We start from the raw sequence: 21,197 nt of genomic DNA on the forward strand, positions 1-21,197 counted from the left end.
TGAATTTCAAACGGCCACATCCACCGTGAGCCTGTCTGTGTCTGCTCTCTGGTCACTAGCAGAGAGGATAGAGGATGGAGGGGGAAAATGAGGAGGGGTGGTGGAGGTGGTGGTGGAAGAGGTGGAGGGGAGGGCGTGAGACGAGGGGGGAAAGAAAAATGTAAGAGCAGCAAGCCTAGCAGATCAAAGAAAATAACATGGGAGAGGATATGAGTGCTTTGAGAAGTAATATAGCCGAGATAGCATCTGTTTTCCGTAGCATGCAGGAGGCTTGAGACAAGCCCTGGAAAAAGACAACGCAGAGCGAGTGCACTTTAGCCGAGGATAAGACCAAACACAAATGGGTTATTAAGAAGCCCTCGATGTAATATCTGGCTGACATTAAAGTGTCTCTTTTTGAAATGATCCACTGCTGGGGATAGGGGGCTTTTTTGATACTGATGTTGAATAAATAATATGAAGGATCATTATGAGGGAGTGGTGTTTATATTAAAAAAGAAGAAAACACTGTAATGTTATCACCAGGGCCGTGCTGGACAGTCTACCCAAGAAGTCTTGTTCTATAACCAAAAGCTCCAAAACAAACATCTTAGACACCTGTTAATGATTAGAATATGAAATGCTGGTAGTTCCTGAGTCTCATCTGTACATTAACCAGAATTTAAATGGGTTTTACGAAGAGGGAGAGGAGGTGCTAAAATCTTTTTATTATTTGCTTTATCAGGTGTACTGCTGGCCTAAACTTAAACCTAAAAATCTACATCATCCATTTTATTTTCCTAAAGCAGATATTGTGCTTTAAGGATGACTGATGTAAATTCACCCAATGTTAAAATCTGAGACACAAACTCTGTGCAGGACACTCACCCAGTTGTCTATTTTCATTTCTATGGTCCATATAGTATATCAAAACCATTCATAGGTCGCGCTCCCATATGAGCCTCCTGAAGATTGAATAATGTCCTTCCTGATCCGCGCTGCAAGAGGCCATATTGGATCCAGATTTCACTGGTTCAAAAGTCATTTCATTCCCCTTCATTTCTCCCCCTCTCTCTCTCTCCCTCTCTCTGCTTTATTTCTCTCTGTCTCTCTCAAGCCTTCCCTCTGCCTGCTTTATTTATTGCAGGTCCAGTGGTGTGGTACAAAGCCATTACTCGCGCATATGTACCTTTTTGAATAATCAATAAATAATTATTTTATTATTTAATAGGATCGTATGGGAAAAGGAAATGGGTTTTATTACATAAATCCATCAGGCGTGATGAATGGCCACACTTGTAAAGTTGGACGGGGGAAAAGAGGAAAGTGGTTCGGACGGGCCTGCGCCTGCGCTCAACTGCAGCGCCTCGCTGAGCACTTTCTCTATGCGAGGTTGTAAATATGACATTTTTGTCTCTTTGGGACTGTCAATTGGAGTGCAAAGGGAATGGGGGGAAGGGGATTGTAAATTCAGAGAGATTAATTAACCTTTTACATTTGCGATTCAGCCCTGCATCTTTTTCTGTATATTGTGACCCCTATGAGCAGAGGGGTGAGAGACCTGGCCGCACACGGCCCAGGGAGTGCAGACGTCTCATTCCAAATGAGTTATTAACAGAATTTTTTGAATAGATGGAAAAATTGTAGCCTGGCCATTTAGTGTCATAAAGGCCGGGTTGGCGAGGCGGCAGGGGCCTCCCAGGGACAGGAGGCAATACCATTACAATCAAATCTGAGATGGAAGAGGGATTGAGCTGTCCATTCTGAATTTTTATATTGTCAGAGGGCCGGGGAGGAAATAATGCCATCCTGGAGTGTATTAACCTCTGGCTGGGGAGAGAGGACAGGAGGAGAGAGAGGGGGAGAGAGAGAGAGAGAGAGAGAGAGAGAGAAACAGGCGGCCAGACGGAGGGATTTGAGATTGGACAGCAGGGAGAAAGGAAGGCTAGGAGAGGGAGGAGAGGAATGAAGGGGCGAAAGAGAGTTTCATGCCTTATGCTGGGGAAGCCAAAGAGGGAGAGACAGGGATATGAGATGGCCAAGAGACAGAGCCAGAACAGAAGAGCGGAGAGTAGGGAATAATGCAATAAGGATTTAGAGAAAAAGTAGGGGCAGGACTGCGAGGGCGAGGGCGAGGGCGAGGAGGAGGAGAAATGAAGGGAAAGACAGGGAGGAGAAGAGGGAAGTCTGGAAGGAATGGAGGAATGACATGGAGCGAGGAGATGAAGGAGGGAAGGTGGAGGCTGGAGGAGAAGTTGGAGGGAATGGTGGAGTGTGAACAGTAGAAGATCATTATGATCTATAGAGCTGCTCTGAGTATATCAAACCACAAGATGATACATCAACACAATAGTAATAATATCATATTGTTGTTCAATGCAACTACTCTACAAATGTTTTATTTCATTATTTAGAGGTGAATATAGCTGTGGCTTAACAAGAAGACATTTTAAGTGATGCAAATAGTATCCCGATAGTTTACTGAGTAGGACGCAGCAATACCACATTGTAAATATACTCTATTATAAGTCAAAGTCCTGCATTTAAAAGAGGGTAGAAGTAAAGACATGTTAGCAGCAAATATACTTAGAGTATCAAGTGTAAACACACTCATTTTGCAGCAGAATGGCCACTGTCAGTTATATATAATCAAATTTTATATATGGTTTAGTTTGGTCATTTTCAAACTTACAGCTCAAATGCACATGATCAGTGTTACTGATGACTTACTGAACATGTGAGCAGCATATCATTGTTGTGGCTGGTCCAGAGGGAGCTATAATTTCATACAACATATAATTTGGTGGTTTTGTTGACATAAATGTGCTCTCCATATTAACAATATCATTTTGTGTTGCTACACAGGCATACCTGATGAGTTAGGTACCATATGATGGACAGTTATAACAGCCAATGACATGTGTGTGTATGTCAGTAGAGTTTCACTTCCTGCAGAAGCTGCAGTTGAGCAACAGAATTGATGCCCCACTGTTTTTAGCCCTCTGTAATTATTTTCAATCTAGGACTGGGTACGAATATCAGAATCACTGTACAGTTCACCTCTACTAACAGGTTTAATGTAGCAAGGATTTTTTTTTGTCAGATCTTAATGTTCAAATTGCAAGTTTCCAAAACAAGTAGGTAAATAAAAAGTACATCTCCATCTTTAATTTAGTAGAATATGAATATAAAGACACATTATACTTACGTAGGCCTACACACAAGCTCTGGAAAGTCTAAGTTCACATCATTTATTTGACCATCAAGTAAATGCTTTTAACTGTATTATTAAATATTGAATGGATCATGGGGGAAATAGGATATGATCCATCAATTGACATTTTCCTTCCTGCAAATCTTTGCAGAAAAGAAAAACAAGCCTAAAGTAGCTTATCAGAGGAGGGAACTATGTTACTACACGGGACAAGCCAGCAAAACCTGCAAGTGTAGGTGCACGGAGGTGGTCAGCAAACTCACCTCTAACTCAAGATGGATTCTTCCACACAGGTAAGACACGACGTCTGTGCCTTTCTTCTGTACCTACTGTAACTGTAACCACTGTTCATGTCGCAGTCTAATATCATTTTACATTCTTAGGACTGAATTAAAGTGAATTTAGGCGATGCCGAAGTTATTAACTGTTGATGTGCATTGATTCACGCGCCCCACTGTGTGGTTACGTTGACCAATAGCAACACAGTTCAGAGGTCGCAGCGGAGCGGAAGTTGTTGGCTGCTTTTGCCACTGCAGTAAGTGCAGGCAGCTTTTAGCATAGGCTAACACGCCTCTCACCGTGTTTGGGCTGTTTGTCATAGGAAAGGAAAAATGTGAAGACGCTCAAAATGTGCGAAAGAAGAAGCCGACACGTCGACGGACATGATTTTCACCGGTGCCGCCTCTGAAGAAGAGGATAAGCTAACGTAGACAAACCCGGAAGTGTTGTTGAAGGTAATGAGCTTGTTACTGTAGCTTGTGTGTTTGGCTGAGAAAGACAAGTCAGGGGTGGAATAAGTTGATAATAGCAAGCAGCCCATGAAATGGCATCGATTGTAAAGGATATCACTTATCTTTAGATGTTTAATCTGCTGTAGCTAATCCAACGTTAGCTTCTGTTTATCTCGTTAGCCACCGGCTGCTTCATGTAGCCTAGCTAACGCATACTTTTCCTAAACACATCCTACATGTAATACATGTAAGTTATTGTAAATCTGCAGTTTGGTGGATGTCAAGATAAATGTGATGCAGCAGTTTAAGGCTACTGAGTAAGTACACGAAAGAATAGATAAGTCATATAACAGTTATATTCTAGTATGTAAACCAACATAAAATGTTATAAATGCTATATATTTCTTGACAAAGTCTGTTGAGGGATGCATGTTGTATTTCTTCATAACTGTTACGATGCATCAGCAGTCTGAGGGTCAGACTCTGAGCATTAATGCAAGTGCTCAAAATGTCTGTAAATGCTTCTCCAAAATGTTTTGCCAATGTGTCAAGTGTCACAGAGACTGATCAGATAACAGTTCACGTCCTTGCATAGCATCAACAACAACATTCACATAATACAAGGAGTGGCTTCACCTGATCATGTATCTTTGGCATGATGCCCTTGGTGCAACAAGTTGTGCAGGTGTTAATGCAACACTGTCACTATGGGTGTTAGATTACATGGTGGTGGATGGTCACTATCTTAGCAGAGCTCTTAGATGAGATCATGAAAGCCTCTGCCTGTTTGTTTTCCTCTGTGCCTTCCACATCTGTCCAGGATGTGCTTGATCATTTACAAGGGTTAAATTATGTCCTATGGGATTATTGCCTAAATCTCTCTATGTTCCCTCAGCTCCCAGCAGCCACAGACACAATGAGTGCCAAATACGGCCTGGTGAGCTACAACAGCTCACGGAAGCACATTTCAATCTCCATCCCGTCATCCACGGAGGTGATGTCGCCCCACATAAAGTCTGTGGAGGAGCTGAGGGTCCTGGGGATCAACCTGAGCAGCTTCAGTTCCCCCACGCAGTTCTTGATCTGTGTGGCTGGAGTCTTCCTCTTTTACCTCATCTATGGATACTTGCAGGTAACACAGGACACCATTTGAGAGATGCATGCACAAACATGGTTGTTAGGGTGTAAGGATAGTGCTGCTGTGAAGGCTCTGTGTCTATTTGTATGTACATATACAAAACACAGGCAAATGTAGTCTCTCCAGAGTTTGTCTACATGTATTGTTGTTTTAGATGTAGCTGTGTTGCTGTCTATACAATTGGATACAGCGCTGGTGCACATGGCATATAAGACAACCCATGTAACATGTAATTTAATTTTGCATTTCACAAGATGGTCCTATCATTACCTGCTTTGTGATTCTTCCCTCGTCCCTCCACACAGGAGTTGATATTTTCTGTAGAAGGATTCAAGCCTTTTGGTTGGTATCTCACTCTGGTCCAGTTTGGTTTCTACTCCATGTTTGGTCTAGTGGAGCTTCAGCTCACACAGGACAAACGCAGAAGGTAAATAACTCTTCTCTTATTTATTCAGCTCAACCACTGTCATTTGTAACAGTTTATTTTTTGTGAGCTATGATTGATATTTAAAGACAGCATTCCTTTAACATGTAGACCCCATCTTTAGCTGAAGTTTTTGGAAGAACTAGTGATGATCTATTTTTGTTAAACCTTCTAAAGTCAGGTCAACATGAAAATCTATTTCTCATCTACATTATGTTTTCCTTTCTTCCAGGATACCAGGGAAGACCTATATGATCATAGCATTTTTAACAGTGGGCACTATGGGCCTGTCCAATACCTCTCTGGGCTACTTGAACTACCCCACACAGGTCATCTTCAAGTGCTGTAAACTCATCCCAGTCATGATTGGAGGAGTGTTTATACAAGGTAAGCTGATTCTACTGTACATTTATTTATACACAGACCATCCAGATGCAGCTACATATTTACTTAAATTGGTGTTATTTGATCTGCCCTTAGCACCACATTTCTAGCGTCTGATGTCATCCGTTGTAGTTGTTGTTAAAACAAGGCTTGTTGATCCAAGGGTTAACTCTGAGTTGGCTTTGTGGAATAGCTAAAATCTGTTTGGATTTTCAGCTTTTGTGCTCTCTGGATTACTACCACACCTGCATTTTGATTTGTGATCAGTTGACAGACATACCTGTTTAGAATTTTTCATGATTAAGACAAACTCTGAATTTATAAATGTCAGTTAATCCCAAATTATGTCCAATGTTTCTCATAGAATGAAAAAACTCTAAAGTAAACTACATGAATCGTATTTTATTCAGAAGATAAAGGAATTTCTGAAAAAAGAGGTTGCATCATTACTTAAAGGGGAACGCCACCTAAATTAAGGCTTCCAGTATGTTATTTCCATGACCATGAGCGACTCTCTCAAAGCCAGAAACCAGAGAAGTAAGTCTCAAACTTGTGATGTCATAGGATATGAAGTTGAAGTCTGGAGCTGCTCCATAGACAGTGAATGGGAGCCTGATTTTATGGACCCACAGTTTGTTTGTTTTCTTTTAATATCCAAATGAGCTTTATTCTGTTATTCTGTTCTACTATTAGTGTTCTCAGTCCTGAAACAGAAAATGTACCATATACTGAGAACATTCCCCTGGCTTCTCTCATTGTCGTCTAGAACATCTTTCCCAATTCATTGTCTATGGAGCAGCTCCAGACTTTATACCCTGTGACATCACATATTTAGGTTTTAGCACTCTGGCTTTTGGATTTGGGAGAGAGTTGTTCATGTATACTTATATTTTTGGACTGTCTGAGATGACAGGATTAACGCATATGCATTTATAGTTCCCCTTTTAAGAAAAAATAATGTTTAAGTTTTCTTTATTGAACTCAAAACAATTTACCCATAATCATCAGTCAGGAGAGGTAGACTTAGGAGAAAGTATATTTTACACCTCATTTCAGTCATCTCACATGTTTCCTTTGAAGGTATGACCACCTTTCAACACTGGGAACCTCCTTTTTATCTCTATCTGTTGTTTTCGGCTGTCACAGCCCAGTCAGCTGTACTGGTTCTGTCTGTTCTTTCATCCTCACACCGGCCCACTCAAGGTTCTGTGTCCTCAACGTCAGACAGGTTTTGTGTATTCTTCGCCTTCTTCTTGAGTCTCTCTCTGGATGGATAGATGTGAGGACCAGGGTCCCTCAAGGGGTCGAGTGGAAAACAGAATTTATTCACTTAGAATGCAAAGAGGAAAGAAAGTGGGAGAGAGGGATGGATGAGGGGAGGGGTGTGGGGTTGAATCTGATGTGAGGCCCTTCAAAGGCGAGTCTGGGAATCAAAGCCGACCACGGTCGACCTGATGCCTGCGTCCCCTTGTCAACCTCAAGGCATTTATCCGTCAGACTGTTTTTGGAAGACTCCTTCATCCTGTTGTTTTTTTCCAAACTTTTGCTTTTTCAAAAAGCTTTTTTTTTCCCCGTGCATTGTTATGTGCAAAACCTCTGAAACTTCGAATCGTCAAGAATTTCCATTGTAAAAACTTTTAGTTACCTTTTTTTTTACCTGAGTCCAATGTCAACTTCTTTTATTTAAAAAGAGGAGGGTCACCTTTTGAAGGTTTCTTTGCAAGCCATGCTCGAGGGGAAGTGCTCTCCCTGTGCAACGTCTCAGTTTGGTCTCTCTGTGTTTGTGATGATGTAAAAGGGTTTTGGAAGTTTTACCAGTTAATCTTTTGTGAGGTTAGACAAAATGTGATTTAGAAGATTAGATTTCTGATTTCTGAATTGCAGGTAGATGTTTAAAATGGTTCAATGCTATAGGTAGGTAGGTAGGTAGGTACTTTATTAATCCCCTTGAGGAGAAATTTCAGCGCCACAGCAGCCAATAGAAACAATACTATGTGTTTGTTTCCCAGGTAAACGCTATAATCTGGCTGATGTGTCTGCTGCTCTCTGCATGAGTCTGGGACTCATCTGGTTTACGCTAGCTGACAGCAAAGTGGCGCCCAACTTCAATGTCACAGGTGATTTCTTTGTCTTTACTAAATCGCTGTACAGCTTCAGCGAAGATACATAATTTGCTCATGAGTTCAAATATCCGTGTTCTCAGTTTTGTGTGTTTATGCGTGTGTGTGGCCTGCAGGGGTTCTCCTCATCTCCCTGGCACTGTGTGCAGACGCCGCGATTGGAAACGTGCAGGAGAAAGCCATGAAACTCCACAATGGCTCCAACTCTGAAATGGTTCCCTGTTTTCTCTAACTAATAAAGTGTATATATAATAAAGTAAACTGGACAAAAATATAAATACAACACATTTTTGTTTTTGCTCCTATTTTTGATGAGTAGAAATAAAGATCAGAGACTTTGTAAGCACTTTTCCTTTTCCAAGATAATCCATCCACCTGACGGGTGTGTCATATCAAGATGCTGATTAAACTGTATCATTACTACACAGCTGTGCCTTGGGATGGTCACAATAAAAATGTACAGTTTTATCACACAACACAATGCCACAGATGTCGCAAAATTTGTCTCCAGTGATGTTTACCAGAACTTGGCAGTACATCCAACTTTCCTCACAATCGCAGCTCACGTGTAACCACACCAGCTCAGGAGCTCTACATCCAGCATCTTCACCTGCAAGATTGTCATCATCGAGAACAGCCACCTGACATCTGATGCAACAGTTGGTTTGCACAACCAAAGAATTGTTGTACAAACTGTCAGAAACCATCTCAGGGACGCTCATCTCAGTTGCTGGTCTCAGACCATCTCACAGGTAAAGAAAGATGTGGATGTCCTGGGCTGGCTCAGTAGACCGGTTGGATGTGCTGTCAAATTCACAGAAACGACACTGGAGACAGCTGAACAGTCAGTTCAGTGGGGAAGATGTACATTTTAGAGTGGCCTTTTGTTTTGACCATCCTAAGACACACCTGTGTAATAATCATGCTGTTTAATCAGCACCTTGATCATCACCTGTCAGATGAATGAATTATGGATTTGGTTGGTTAAGTGCTCACTAGCATGGATTTAAACAAACCTGTGAACAAAACTGAGCCTTTTGTGTGCATAGGAAGTCTTAGATCTTTATTTCACCTCGTGAAAAATGGAAAAACTCAGTCTTTTCACACAGTATTGAAGGCTAGTGCAGAATATGTAGTTCTGCTTAACAGTGTCATCAAAACCAGACTGCTGTGCCTCGTTTTTTGGCTGCAAGAATTGTGATGATTATTATTTTTCTGTGTGAGATGTCACTGACTGGTCACATGGGGTTGTGTTGACAGGTGCTGTACTCGTACTCCATCGGTTTTATCTACATACTGACAGGCCTGTTCTGTGTGGGTGGACTAGGGCCGGCAGTGGCATTCTGCTCAGAAGTGAGTAAACCCTAAGACAAAAGGACTAGACGCTTTAAGATGCGAACATGCTGCCACAGTCAGATCTTCTTTTTAAGATACACAGATTATTTAGTTCTTCTATGTTAATAGTCTTATGTTTTGTGCTCCTGTGTAACGTCTTTGATCCTTTCCTCCCTCCAGCATCCTGTGAAGACGTACGGTTATGCATTCTTCTTCTCTCTCACTGGTTATTTTGGCATCTCCTTCGTGCTGGCCTTGATCAAACTCTTTGGTGCCCTGGTTGCAGTGACAGGTCAGAGCAGCAATTTGTTAAATCCTTTCCTCTCTTCTCTCTGTGGTAATCTGACTATTAATTTAAAGTTTAGTTTAGACAGAAAATTGTGTCATAATTCACAGTATATTTTTAAAAACACAATACAAGAGCCTAGAAATGGCTCTTTGAACATGTTATTCATCTGGTGAGCTTTTGTTTCTTGTTTGTAATTAAGTAAAACCACAAATGTTTTTCTTCCTTTGCAGTGACCACCGGGAGAAAGGCCATGACTATCATACTTTCCTTCATGTTCTTCGCGAAACCTTTCACTTTTCAGTAAGTACGCTCACCTTTTGACTTTGATCAGTTTTCTTTTAGTTTAAAGTAAGTCTACACTGACCTCTCCTTTGACTAATAAAACTTGACTTGGCTCCCCTGCCCCTGGTTTTCATGTCCTCAGTCCATTTTCAGACCTTGACTACTCCACTGCTCTTTCTCCTTGTCCTTCACTCTTGCTCACCCTCCAACTCCTCTGTGCTGTCAAAAGGGTCTCATTTCTGCTCTACCTCTCCTGCTCTGCTTCTCTGTCGTAACTTACAACATACACACACACACACGCACGCCACGCTACACACAAGATACAAAAAACTTTTTTGTTTCTTTCGCCAACTTCCATTTTCCCTCCAGCTGGTGTGTGCCCTCCACCGTTGCTGGACTCGCAGTCCCTTTTATGGCTGCAGTTTGCACTTTTTAAACCAAAAGATTTTAATATCAGAATATATACAGTATTATCTGTCTTTCCATGACCTTCTCGTTAGATTCTGCTGTACGTCGTTGTGTATTTCAATATTATTATTAGCAGTGGTAGTATTAGTAGTGTGGCTTCTATTGTTTTCACTGTGTGAGTCTGACTGATTTTGTCACTTAGATAGCGTCACAACGGTGCAAGATGCAGTCACAAAACTTTACAGATGTGTAGTTGAGATCACAATGAAGGTCATATAAGAAGATGGGTGTGGTCCGATCAAGGGGGCCAGAAGTATTAGGGGGCATTATTTAGCATCTGCCCATGTTTGCTCTTCATTCCTGCTGTCCCTTCAAAAATATCTAACCTTTCTGTCTCTCCCTCCTTAGGTACATCTGGGGCGGCCTTCTGGTGCTCTTTGGCATCTTCTTGAATGTTTACAGTAAAAACAAAGAGAAAATGAAGCTTCCCTCAATCAAGGACCTCAGGAGCTGGCTGCTGACGGGAAAGAAAGTCCGGTTTCTCTCACAAAACGTATAGGAAGCACCAAAAGGCGTAGCCGAAGTCCTGCGCTGGCCGACTGTTCATCTGTTCAGATGTAGAGTTGGCCCACCTGCCTCGGGATATGCTACAGTGCCCGAGCCACGAGCCTCATCACCACCAACTTTGAGCCAAGCATGGGAATACAGGGTTTGACCACCAATCAGCCTGAACAACAGGTGACACACGATTACACTTGGATGGGTGATAGAGTCACTGTATCCCATCTCTGTCTACCAGCACAACACTGGTGTAGAACTGCCTGAAATTACTCAAACTATCTGCAGCAAATTGAAGGAACTGTAACTGTTTTATACAAGGGGATCAATGCTAGTGGGCTCTTTTTAAAAGCAATGCTTCAGAGCCCCACGGACACATTCCCCACATGGAGGACAACACTGAGGACTTTTCTAAAGGGAAGCCAGCGCCTTAGCTAACCAAATCGCACAGTTTTGCACTGGAAATGACTTGTACACTTAAACCCTTGAGTGGTTGTAAAAAAGAGGAATCAGTGGACGGACCGTACAGAGCTACACGCTAACCTATCATGTCTGAAATGAATGTTTGTGTCTCCACACTAAAAGATAAAATACATATTGATATAAAGGCATATTTGCCCCCGCATGTGCCAGAAAGACAGAACCAAACTATGTCTTACATAATCATTGTCTTGATGAAAGTGGCTTTTTTCATAGTTTATTGGTAATTTATATCTGACTGTGCCCTAATTCATGAAAGACGTGCGATCATGTGCTGACATTTCGGCGGGAATATGGAGACATTTGCTCTTGTGAACATGAATTTATCAAAAATGTCAACTGCCATAATTTGCTAACCATGAAAGGGTACCACTCTTTTTACATTAAAACAAACTGAGACGTTTCTCTTAAAGTCCGGTGTTTTCAGTGTGTGTGTGTGTGTGTGTGTGTGTGTGTGTGTGTGTGTGTGTGTGTGTGTGTGTGTGTGTGTCATCAGCCAACCCTTATTCTCTCCCCTTGCACCGCTTGAGAGAAGAGTTGAAATGTTGCCAAACTGTGTGTATGTGTGTGTGTTTATCCATCCAGTGGCCTTAGGCATGTTTGATTAGGAGTCCTGAAAAAAAAGATAGCACTGCTAGACAGAAAATAAACAGCAGTCTTCACTGTGCCTAGGCTGTCCTATTCATTTGGATCCATCCCGTATATGTCTGTGTATGAGTGTGTGTGTGTGTTAGCGAGTCGTTCACATGAATGCCAGTCTCCATTCGCTCTAAATGATGATGTGATGAAGCTCACACCTGGTTCTTCAGCAGTGCTCTGCAGTTTCCTCTGTTGGGCCATTCAAGGATATTATGCTGAGATATTTTAGGAGGTGTTTTTTTTTCTCCTGTTTACTCAATGACACTTGTGTTTCCACCAATAACACATTTACATTATTGTGTAACAGTAGGTGACTGCATAGTTTTTTTTGGGTTTTTTTTGCACCACCGTCAAAAAATCCCTGCTTTATGAATATCACTATCCAGATAATCATCCCCCAAGAGATCTGTGCTCGTCCAATCTTATTCACGGTTCATCGTACTGTAAATATAACAGTTTAAAAACAACTTTATAATTTTGGTCTTTTAATCTCAAACACACAAACAGTGAAATCCATTGCAACACTGTTTTATATTGAGTCTAAATGTCCAGAGAATATAAGCAAACTCTTGTCCTGACATTAATGAGTTGCAAGATGCAGGGTTGCAAAGTGATGAGAGACACCGTCCTTCAACCTTGGAACCAGAATCCTCTCTGTCAAAGTGCCCTGCAGCAGGAATCCAGCGCTGACGTTCTGTCTGCTGACCATGCATTTTGACCTCTCGATGGAGATACACAGGTGAGACGAGAATATCCTCACAGAGGTCAGTAAAGTGTTACGTCAGTTCTCATGTCCACTGCTGAAAATCTCACTGCGTTTAATTGGTTGCAAATGCAAAAGGCCCGATCAAGGAGATATTTAAGCACGCTAGGAATAAATTGAAAATGTTTGAGAAGTCTTTTGTCCTTGATGATCGTTTTATGTGTGTGCATATGTGTGTGAGTGTCACTGCCATTGCATGGTGTGAAATGAAAGAGACTTGCCAGCTCAGCAGGAGGTAGCTGAGTGTGGCTCTCTCTGTGATCCTAATAGAGGCCCAGATATTACAGTCTCACTTCCAGGCGGGAAACCTAACGCTGGGCCAATTAGTAATTTGGTATTTCATAAAATTTGGCAGCTTGTGTCTGATGACAAACTGACAGAGATCCTCTCTCCTCCAGGGAACCTATGGCAGTACAGCAGCATACATACACACACACACACACACACACACACACACAGTGAGAGCTGCTAAGTTTTTCTCCCAAAGCAAAGTGGCGAGCGTGGAACATACTGAGAGCACGTAACTCAATTGAAAACAGAAAATGACTTTGGATGGATTCTTGTTTGGCTGCAGATTCGGGTTTCACACAAGCACGAAATGGGGAAAACATTTTCTTCAAGAGGCCTTTTTTATGACACACAGCGCCTTCCTTAACTACTGTTTTTATATGATGGATGAACTGTGAAACAGTCCATTAGAGGTTGAGAGGTCGTGTTGCAGTGTTAAAACATTAGTTTGCCATTATATACACCTTTGATGTGCGGCGTACAGTACTGCTTCATCGCTATGGGAACGGCTGTTCTCTTCCAGCTCCCTGAAAGGTCATTATGGGATGGGAAAGCCCAGTTGACCCAAGGCAAAGTACATCATTTGTCTTTTAGCACCAGGAGAACACACCTAACAAAGCAGGCTGACCCCTGTTAGAACGCTGAGGATTTTGGCCATTTTTCAAATTTGCCATCCACTGAAGTCAGCTGTTTTTTATTGTTTTAGATAAACATCTTTCTCTTTTTTTAATCATAAGGGAGTTTAGGTGCTGTGTCTTTATTAAGGGTTGCAGCTATGACTTGATGAGATGTGAATGTGTGGATTTATTTCCTTGTATGACTGAAATTAATTTAAATAGGCCTTCATCTGCGCTGTACTCATGTCTTTACTTTTATATTTTTCTCCCTTTCATTCTCCCACTGCCTCCTCATTGTCCGACACCCCACTCACACACATACACACACACCTGGTAACCTAGGCCATCCAACCTCTGCTCTCACATAGCTGCAGCCCTTCCTAATAAATAATGGGAGGTGTCCGGAGCTCATCATCCCGGCAAATAGGCTGCTATATAATATGCGGTCCACTTCAGATAGGTTGCTATATAATATGTGGCCCGACTTCGGACAGCCACAGCAGGGAGGGCTGGCAGCCCATTCATTATGGGTGCAATCGGTTCAGTGGGGGCAGCAAGGTGGCTAGGTGAGGGATACGCAGTAGCTCTCACAGAGACATGTACGCACACACCTGCTCTCACTCTCACACACACATACACAAACATACACAATCCCTGTCGTCCTTGGCTAAATAGCAGGTGCATACACAAACAAATATAGAGACAGTGTAGATTTATCAGTTGTGTGATTAAATGCAGTTTGTAGTAGCTATTTGAATCAGTTGAGATTCACTTCTTATATTTTTCTTGAATGTGGGAACGTTTTAAATCTGTCTTCATGTTTTTCAGAAATGTTACATTTTGGGAAAAACACGTTCACTTTCTTGTTGAGCTATGAGGAGATCAATATCATTTTCAGGATATGTGTGTGTGTGCAGGATAAATATAAAGCTACAGCCAGCAGCCAATTAGCTTAGCTTAGCATAAACAGAAGAAAACAGCTCACCAGGCTCTGTGCAAAGGTGACAAATCAGCCCAGGGAATCACTTTTTCTTGGTGACCAAGTCTTAATGCCATGGTGCGGTTTTACAGTTGGTTACGTTTAAGCAAAAGGCTACGAGAGACCATGGTTTACAGTCATTTTAGAACAGCTAGCGACTGTTGCTAGGTGAGACACGGAGCCTGTACCATATGTACATACAGGTAAGAGTCAAAATATGTCATTTTGATTTTGGGGTGAGCTGTCCCTTTAATGCAATAAGGTAAACCCATTGATGTGTAAAAATAACTGAATACAGCAGATACAATCTGTTCATTCCTATATAAGTTGCCCAGTATGTATAAATTAACCTAACCTTTCATTAGGCCCACAGAGCAAGCACACTTGAATGGGGATAAAATTATCTAATCGTGCGGCTCTTTTGGACTCTCAAAATGTTATTAGACTGAACAGATCAAATTCTGATAATAAAACGAGTCAAAAATAATTTGTCCACTGATTTACAGACATCTCTGTCACAATGTACGTCTGTGGGTGAAGGCTTTTTTGCACCAATTGGACTCGGATGATGTAATTCCACTATAAAACCTAGCTTCAAAACCCGGTGCGCTTGTGGGTCTGGTTAAAGTGTGTTAATTAGTGACCTTTAAAGGTGCTGTTAAGCAGATTTTCTTACATTTGGACTGAGCCAGGTTAGCTATTTGTTGTCCCCTGTTTCCAGTCATTGTGCTAAACTAAGCTAAGCTTATCAGCTGTTGAGGATAGCTTCACATTTACTGTAAAGACATGAGCGTGGTACCAATCAAAAAAATCTAATCTAATTTTTGTCAAGAAAGCAAATATTTCTATGATAGAAATGTCTCATTTTTACTTTTCACTCTGATAATCATTTTTTCATCCTTCCTTTCTTCTGTCTTTCCCTGTCCATTTTCATTTTTTTCTATCCCTTCTTTTCTTTCCTTAATTTCTTTCCTTCATTCCACCTCTCCTCCTTTCCTTCCTTCCTTCTCTCTCCACATCAGCCCCCCTCCCCACCTCCTCCTCCTCCTCCTACCTCAGACTCATTACACCCCACCCACCCGTACCCCAGCCTCTGCGAGGAGCTCTCCTCATATAATATGATGGCCATCTGCTAGGCTGAGCCACGCTTTCCAAAAGCCCCGGGGCTAGATGTTTATCTGTCGTCCCCCTCTCAAACTCCTTTAAGGATGCAAAACATATCAGCGATCATCGCCGCTACAATTAGCACAGGTGCTGCTGAGCTGTAAAGTGATCAGGAGAAATGGGAGGAAACATAATTGAAGTGGATTAGAGCGGAGAGGTGGGAGGGAAAAAAATGAAATAAAAATTCTGGAGGCTTGGACAGCGGCCCTTTTCTATACTGCTGTTTAAAATTCACTGTGCTGTGATTAAAACTGGTGCAGAGCGGTGGTGGAAGTCCTGGCAAGGAGTTTTGGTTTTTAACAGCTGTCTAGTGTGTTCTCCTGTTTTTCTACACCACTGTTTCAATGAATGTGGTCCTGTCAGGTTGAAATATGGAGTTGGAGGGTGATTGTGCATTGTATAACCAAGATCAGGGCTTTTTATACATGTGCTGCATGTATTTTTCATATTTACCTGAGGAGCTGCAGCAACGCATGGGTGTGTGTGTGTGTGTGTGTGTGTGTGTGTGTGTGGCCTAACACGTGACAAACCAAGTCCTCTTGTATTCAGCTTGTCAGCATCCTCTGACAACATGGCAGCAAACATTTGTGCACGCGCATGCAAACACGTATAGATACTGTACAGACACACACACACCATCACACACACATACCATTTCAGTAGCTCGAGCTGGGCCGAAATATTCCGCAGCAGTCACTCTTGAAGAGAAATTCTTAATAATAAATATCCAGCCAATAATGAATGTGCTGCTGGCTGCAGTTGTCTTGGGGGCATAATATCTAATTTCCTCCCAATGTTTCATATCCCTACTCCTGCATGTCGACACAGTCCATCATTACACCCCAATGCAGGTTCCTATCACTTTTATTTATTTTTCAAATCAATATATAAATCAGAGCCTGGACAGATGAGATCCAATAAATTACAGAGTGCCGGACAAATGCGGAATGTTAACTGTGTACCAGGAGAGAAGATTCCCATGGGTGCTGCCTGGTCTGCGCCGTGTGCTAGAGGAAAATCTACTAAATGTCATATTAAATCACAGCTAACTTGAATATTACTCAGTGCTGTTTTTAATACAAGTGGAAAAACTCATTCAAGGCCTTATCTGAATAAGTTTTGTGGATTCCATGTACCTTTACTAGAGCTTTGACTCTCAGCCCAGACCCAGTTCGGTCCAACTAGACCCTCCACTGTTGGGCTGGGGCAGGCTGTAAGTTCTTAAAATTCCCCTGGGTTTGAATTGGGTCAGGTTCACTCCAATTTCCCAGTGTTTTGTTTGTTTGTTTGTTTTTAGCAACTCGGACAAGCAAGTCGATGATGTCCATTAGTACAGAGGAACCTTCTTACAGTCATCATGTCTGTCTGAGGTAAATTTATCACTAAAAAAGGATGATTATTATTATTGATGACGGCTTCAAACACAGGTGCTTTACCCGTGCACATTTGTTTTCTGTCTCCATCAGCAGCCATTACTGTTTCTCATTGTTTGAGTAAACTACACAAGGTAGCTTGAGGAACCCTCCACTGCTGCCTCCCGTTGGCTCGTTCTTGGCAGCTCTTCATAAATTTCAATAACACTACTTTTTCATTGAGAGAAAATAACTTTCTTTTTTCTTTATCATGAGGTAAAGTAAAAATATATGTAATTAAAAGAGTGTTGTGACGTATGAAAAGACCCAAAATGATCATTGTAAGCAGACAATTTGATTGCTTTAAATTATTTAAACAGTAATTGTATGGGAATGATTCTGTCCCAAGCATTTTGATCCATATAAGTGATTAATCACTGTAACCATGATAACGACCAGCAGGTTCTACTGTAACAGAAAATGAAGTCATAACACATCATTTGAAGTTTCTAGGATCCCATTTTTGTGTCCCTCTCCACCAGGCGTTCACTTAAATTGGACTGGAGGTTTCAAAATAGAGCAGCGGAGCAATGATCTTCTGTTCACCAGCCATGGTGTGTGTGTCACCCCCATCTATTCCAAGCTCAGCCACATGGAAAAATGGGAGGGTTAGTGGAAGAAGGGTAAGAAACGGGGGCAAGAGGATTGAAAACCAGGTGAAATAGAGCATAGAGAACAGGGGAGGAGGGTCGGCAGCCTCGTAGACCTGCAGCTGCCATGTAGAATCCTCACTGCGGACTCACATAGGTGCAGGGGGCGAACCAGTCAGCTCGGGCATAGACCCATAACGTGAAGGGCGGGCTCAGAGGGCGCACACACACTCAGAGCTATACCTGAGCGTGGCAATCATCGCTATCAGCAGGGAATATGCTACCATCAGGCCCCATAACATCAGAGTACACCTTGGCTCTGACACCACATGACATGCATATGTGCGGAGGCAGCGTGAGGCGATGCCAGGCCAGGCAGCAGCAGGGGTTTGAAGGAGATTCCCAGTGACAGTGGTCCGGTGGGGGGGGAGGAGACCTCCACTGCAAAGTGAAACAGCGGGCCTTCCTCACTACATGGTAGGAACACAAAGGGAGAAGCAGAGCCACATGGGCACTGAGAGAAAAGGATAAAATAAATGTCAGTTTATGTCAGCTGGTGTGTGAGTGGCTGGCACGCTGCTTAATAAAATGATTGTAAAAATAGTAATCTATATTCATAATGGGAAACTTAATGCTTAATATCAAAACATGATATAACATGAGTGCTAGGGCAAAGCTGGAATTAGCATATGATGCACAGTTTTTCATGGCATAGAGTCTATGTTAAAGCTGCACCTAACAATAATTTTTACTCTTGCTTAATGTGAATTTTTTCTCCGTTAATCAATAATACCTCTGAGCTATAAAATGACCCCAGGCAACATTATCAAATTGCTTGTTTTTGCTGATCACCAGTCCATACCACCAAACTCTCACTATCACAGCCCAGTCGCTAGAATAAATGTTGGCACCACGGATATGTTGCATTTTCTATGTTTATGTAGCGGATATGTTGAAACTTCAACTTCAGTTTTCAATTTTATGTTGTGACATCACTTTTGTTAACATGTGGTTAGGTGCAGGCACAAAAAACAGTTGGTTAGGGTTAAGAAAACGTCATGCTTTGGCTTAAAATACATGGTTTGGTCGCTACAAATAGGCTTGACATGTCCCAATTTCCCTTTAAGAAAATACCCACCTTCATTGTTTGCTGGTCTTGAACAGTCTTTGGTCTTTGGTGTCATACTATCCACCATCCATTTTCCTACTGATGAGAAGCTCAGCTCATGTACATGTAATCTAAACTACAGCCCTGTAGAAATGGTGACAAAATACATGTAAAATGTAGAATATCCATGGTTTTCTGAGACATACAAAATCAGCATTTTATTTTGTTGACTGGGTTGACTATCACATAAGACAAAGAGAAGCAGCAAATCCCCACCACTGAGAAGCTGGAGCTATCAAACTTTGGACAGTTTTGCTTAGAAAAAGGATTTAAACAAGTAATAGATAAATCAAAATTGACACACTAATCTTTTGAGCTCTCAACTCTACTCAAATTTATTTATGAAGCACATTTTAAAATAACTTATGGAATAAGATGCTAAAAACACATACACGAGCGGCAACATAACTGTCAGGTACATTCAGATACACAACGCAGGCAAACATCAGAGAAAACCACATCAGAGGGACTCAAACGCTAATGAACAAAAGTAGGTTTTGCGCCTGAACTTAAATGAGTCGGGCAGCACGGTGGTGTGGTGGTTAGCACTGTCGCCTCACAGCAAGAGGGTTGCTGGTTCAATCCCGGTTCAATCCCGGGTGTGGGAGCCCTTCTGTGTGGAGTTTGAATGTTCTTCCCGTGTCAGCATGGGTTCTCTCCGGGCACTCCGGCTTCCTCCCACAGTCCAAAGACATGCAGACTGGGGACTAGGTTAATTGATAACTCTAAATTGTCCGTAGGTGTGAATGTGAGTGTGAATGGTTGTCTGTCTCTATGTGTCAGCCCTGCGATAGTCTGGCAACCTGTCCAGGGTGTACCCTGCCTCTCGCCCGATGTCAGTTGGGATAGGCTCCAGCCCCCCCGCGACCCTTAGAATGAACTTAAACGAGTCAATAGAGGGGCAGATCTGATTGGAAGGGGGATGCTGTTCCACAATTTGGGGGCAGACACAGCAAAGGCACGATCACCCCTGAGCTTGAATCTGGAGCATGGGACAGCCAGGAGCCCCAGGTCAGCTGGGGGTATAATAAGGGGTTAGGAGGCTGTGATGTAGGACAGAGCCAGACCATTAAGGGCTTTGTGAACAAACAAAAGAACCTAAAAATCAATTCTAAAGTTTACAGGCAGCCAGTGGATAGAGGCTAAAACAGGTGTGATATGGTCTGTCTTCCAGGTACCTATGAGGAGCCTGGCAGTGGCATTCTGAACCAGAGGACCGACTACCATGAACTAGGCCACACAGAGTAGGAGTCTATGATCACACAGAAGGCATCTTTTGCACCTTTTCTTACTTGGGCAACGTTCAGAATTTTTGTCTTTAGATCGCATTCATTAAACGTCATGTGGAGCACTGATGTGCAAAGAGAGTTGTTGAGCACTCTGAACTGCTGCGGACAGGTAGGAGGAAAAATTGTGATGTCCTTTGATGAATTCTTCATTTTCAGTTCACAAGTTAAGTCTGGGTGCAACTCAGAGCATGATGCCTTCACCCAGTTGGTGGTCCAGAGAGTTTCTATGTTGCCTGCTGAGTATGTGACTGTAAAACATCTTTAATACGTCATATAGATATGATCTTTTTATCCTTTTATGGAACATGAAGCCTTTGACAATCCACCAGTTAGATTTTAAACTGAAGGTAATATTTGTCCCTTTATTTTACATTTTTATTTTATCATTTTTATTAATATTTTGAGCATCATTTTATTCAGAAGGGAATGCATAAAAAGGCAAAAGAAATTCCTGATCAAACATTACAAGACAAAATACCAAAACTCCAACCATGTGACGGTTCGGAGCAATTACATACAGTATCTTTTAACGCTACACTGGGAATCAAGATCTCATTTAAAAACAATAGCAAAGCAGAAGGCAGTTGTTCCAATATGGAGAATATAAAGAATAAATAATCCAGTTGTCTGCAGTGCCCAACGCAAAGCAATTTAACGCATCAGTGGCAGCCGCCTATTAATTTCCTGTAGAAGGGAAGAGGGGGGAGGCTGGGAGCACTGATTGGAGAGACAACACAGCCGCATCATGTATCACTTCAGAGCCATTCAAGACACACACGCAAATAAATGCACACATAAGCAAGCACATGCACATCGGAGTTGTAATTGTGCTGTTGTTTCCCACAATGTCAGCGCTTGCACGGGAGCGAGGTGGCACTTTATGCTTAATGATAGTGAATTAAAAAGGGAAGCCTACAGATAGAGAGGCCCATATGTGACTCTTGTC

The 21,197-nt window shown here is 42.1% G+C and overlaps 1 protein-coding gene across 2 annotated transcripts; it reads left to right on the plus strand.

Annotated features, from left to right (window-relative positions):
- Positions 1-3,686: 3,686 nt before the first annotated feature.
- On the plus strand, positions 3,687-11,746 carry slc35b3 (solute carrier family 35 member B3). 2 transcript variants are annotated; one of them, XM_078162660.1, is made up of 11 exons: positions 3,697-3,928; positions 4,196-4,241; positions 4,820-5,056; positions 5,368-5,489; positions 5,719-5,873; positions 7,880-7,987; positions 8,107-8,204; positions 9,251-9,343; positions 9,506-9,617; positions 9,845-9,914; positions 10,713-11,746. In XM_078162660.1, the coding sequence occupies exons 3-11, from the start codon at positions 4,841-4,843 to the stop codon at positions 10,861-10,863; spliced, it is 1,125 nt and encodes a 374-aa protein (XP_078018786.1). In that variant the 5' UTR covers positions 3,697-3,928; positions 4,196-4,241; positions 4,820-4,840; the 3' UTR covers positions 10,864-11,746. The 2 variants fall into 2 exon arrangements, with proteins under 2 accessions (XP_033493996.1, XP_078018786.1); XM_033638105.2 differs by lacking the exon at positions 4,196-4,241 and having other exon boundaries at positions 3,687-3,927.
- The last annotated feature ends 9,451 nt before the right edge of the window (positions 11,747-21,197 follow it).

Source organism: Epinephelus lanceolatus, chromosome 20 (genome assembly GCF_041903045.1).
Source record: "Epinephelus lanceolatus isolate andai-2023 chromosome 20, ASM4190304v1, whole genome shotgun sequence".
NCBI lineage: Eukaryota > Metazoa > Chordata > Actinopteri > Perciformes > Serranidae > Epinephelus > Epinephelus lanceolatus.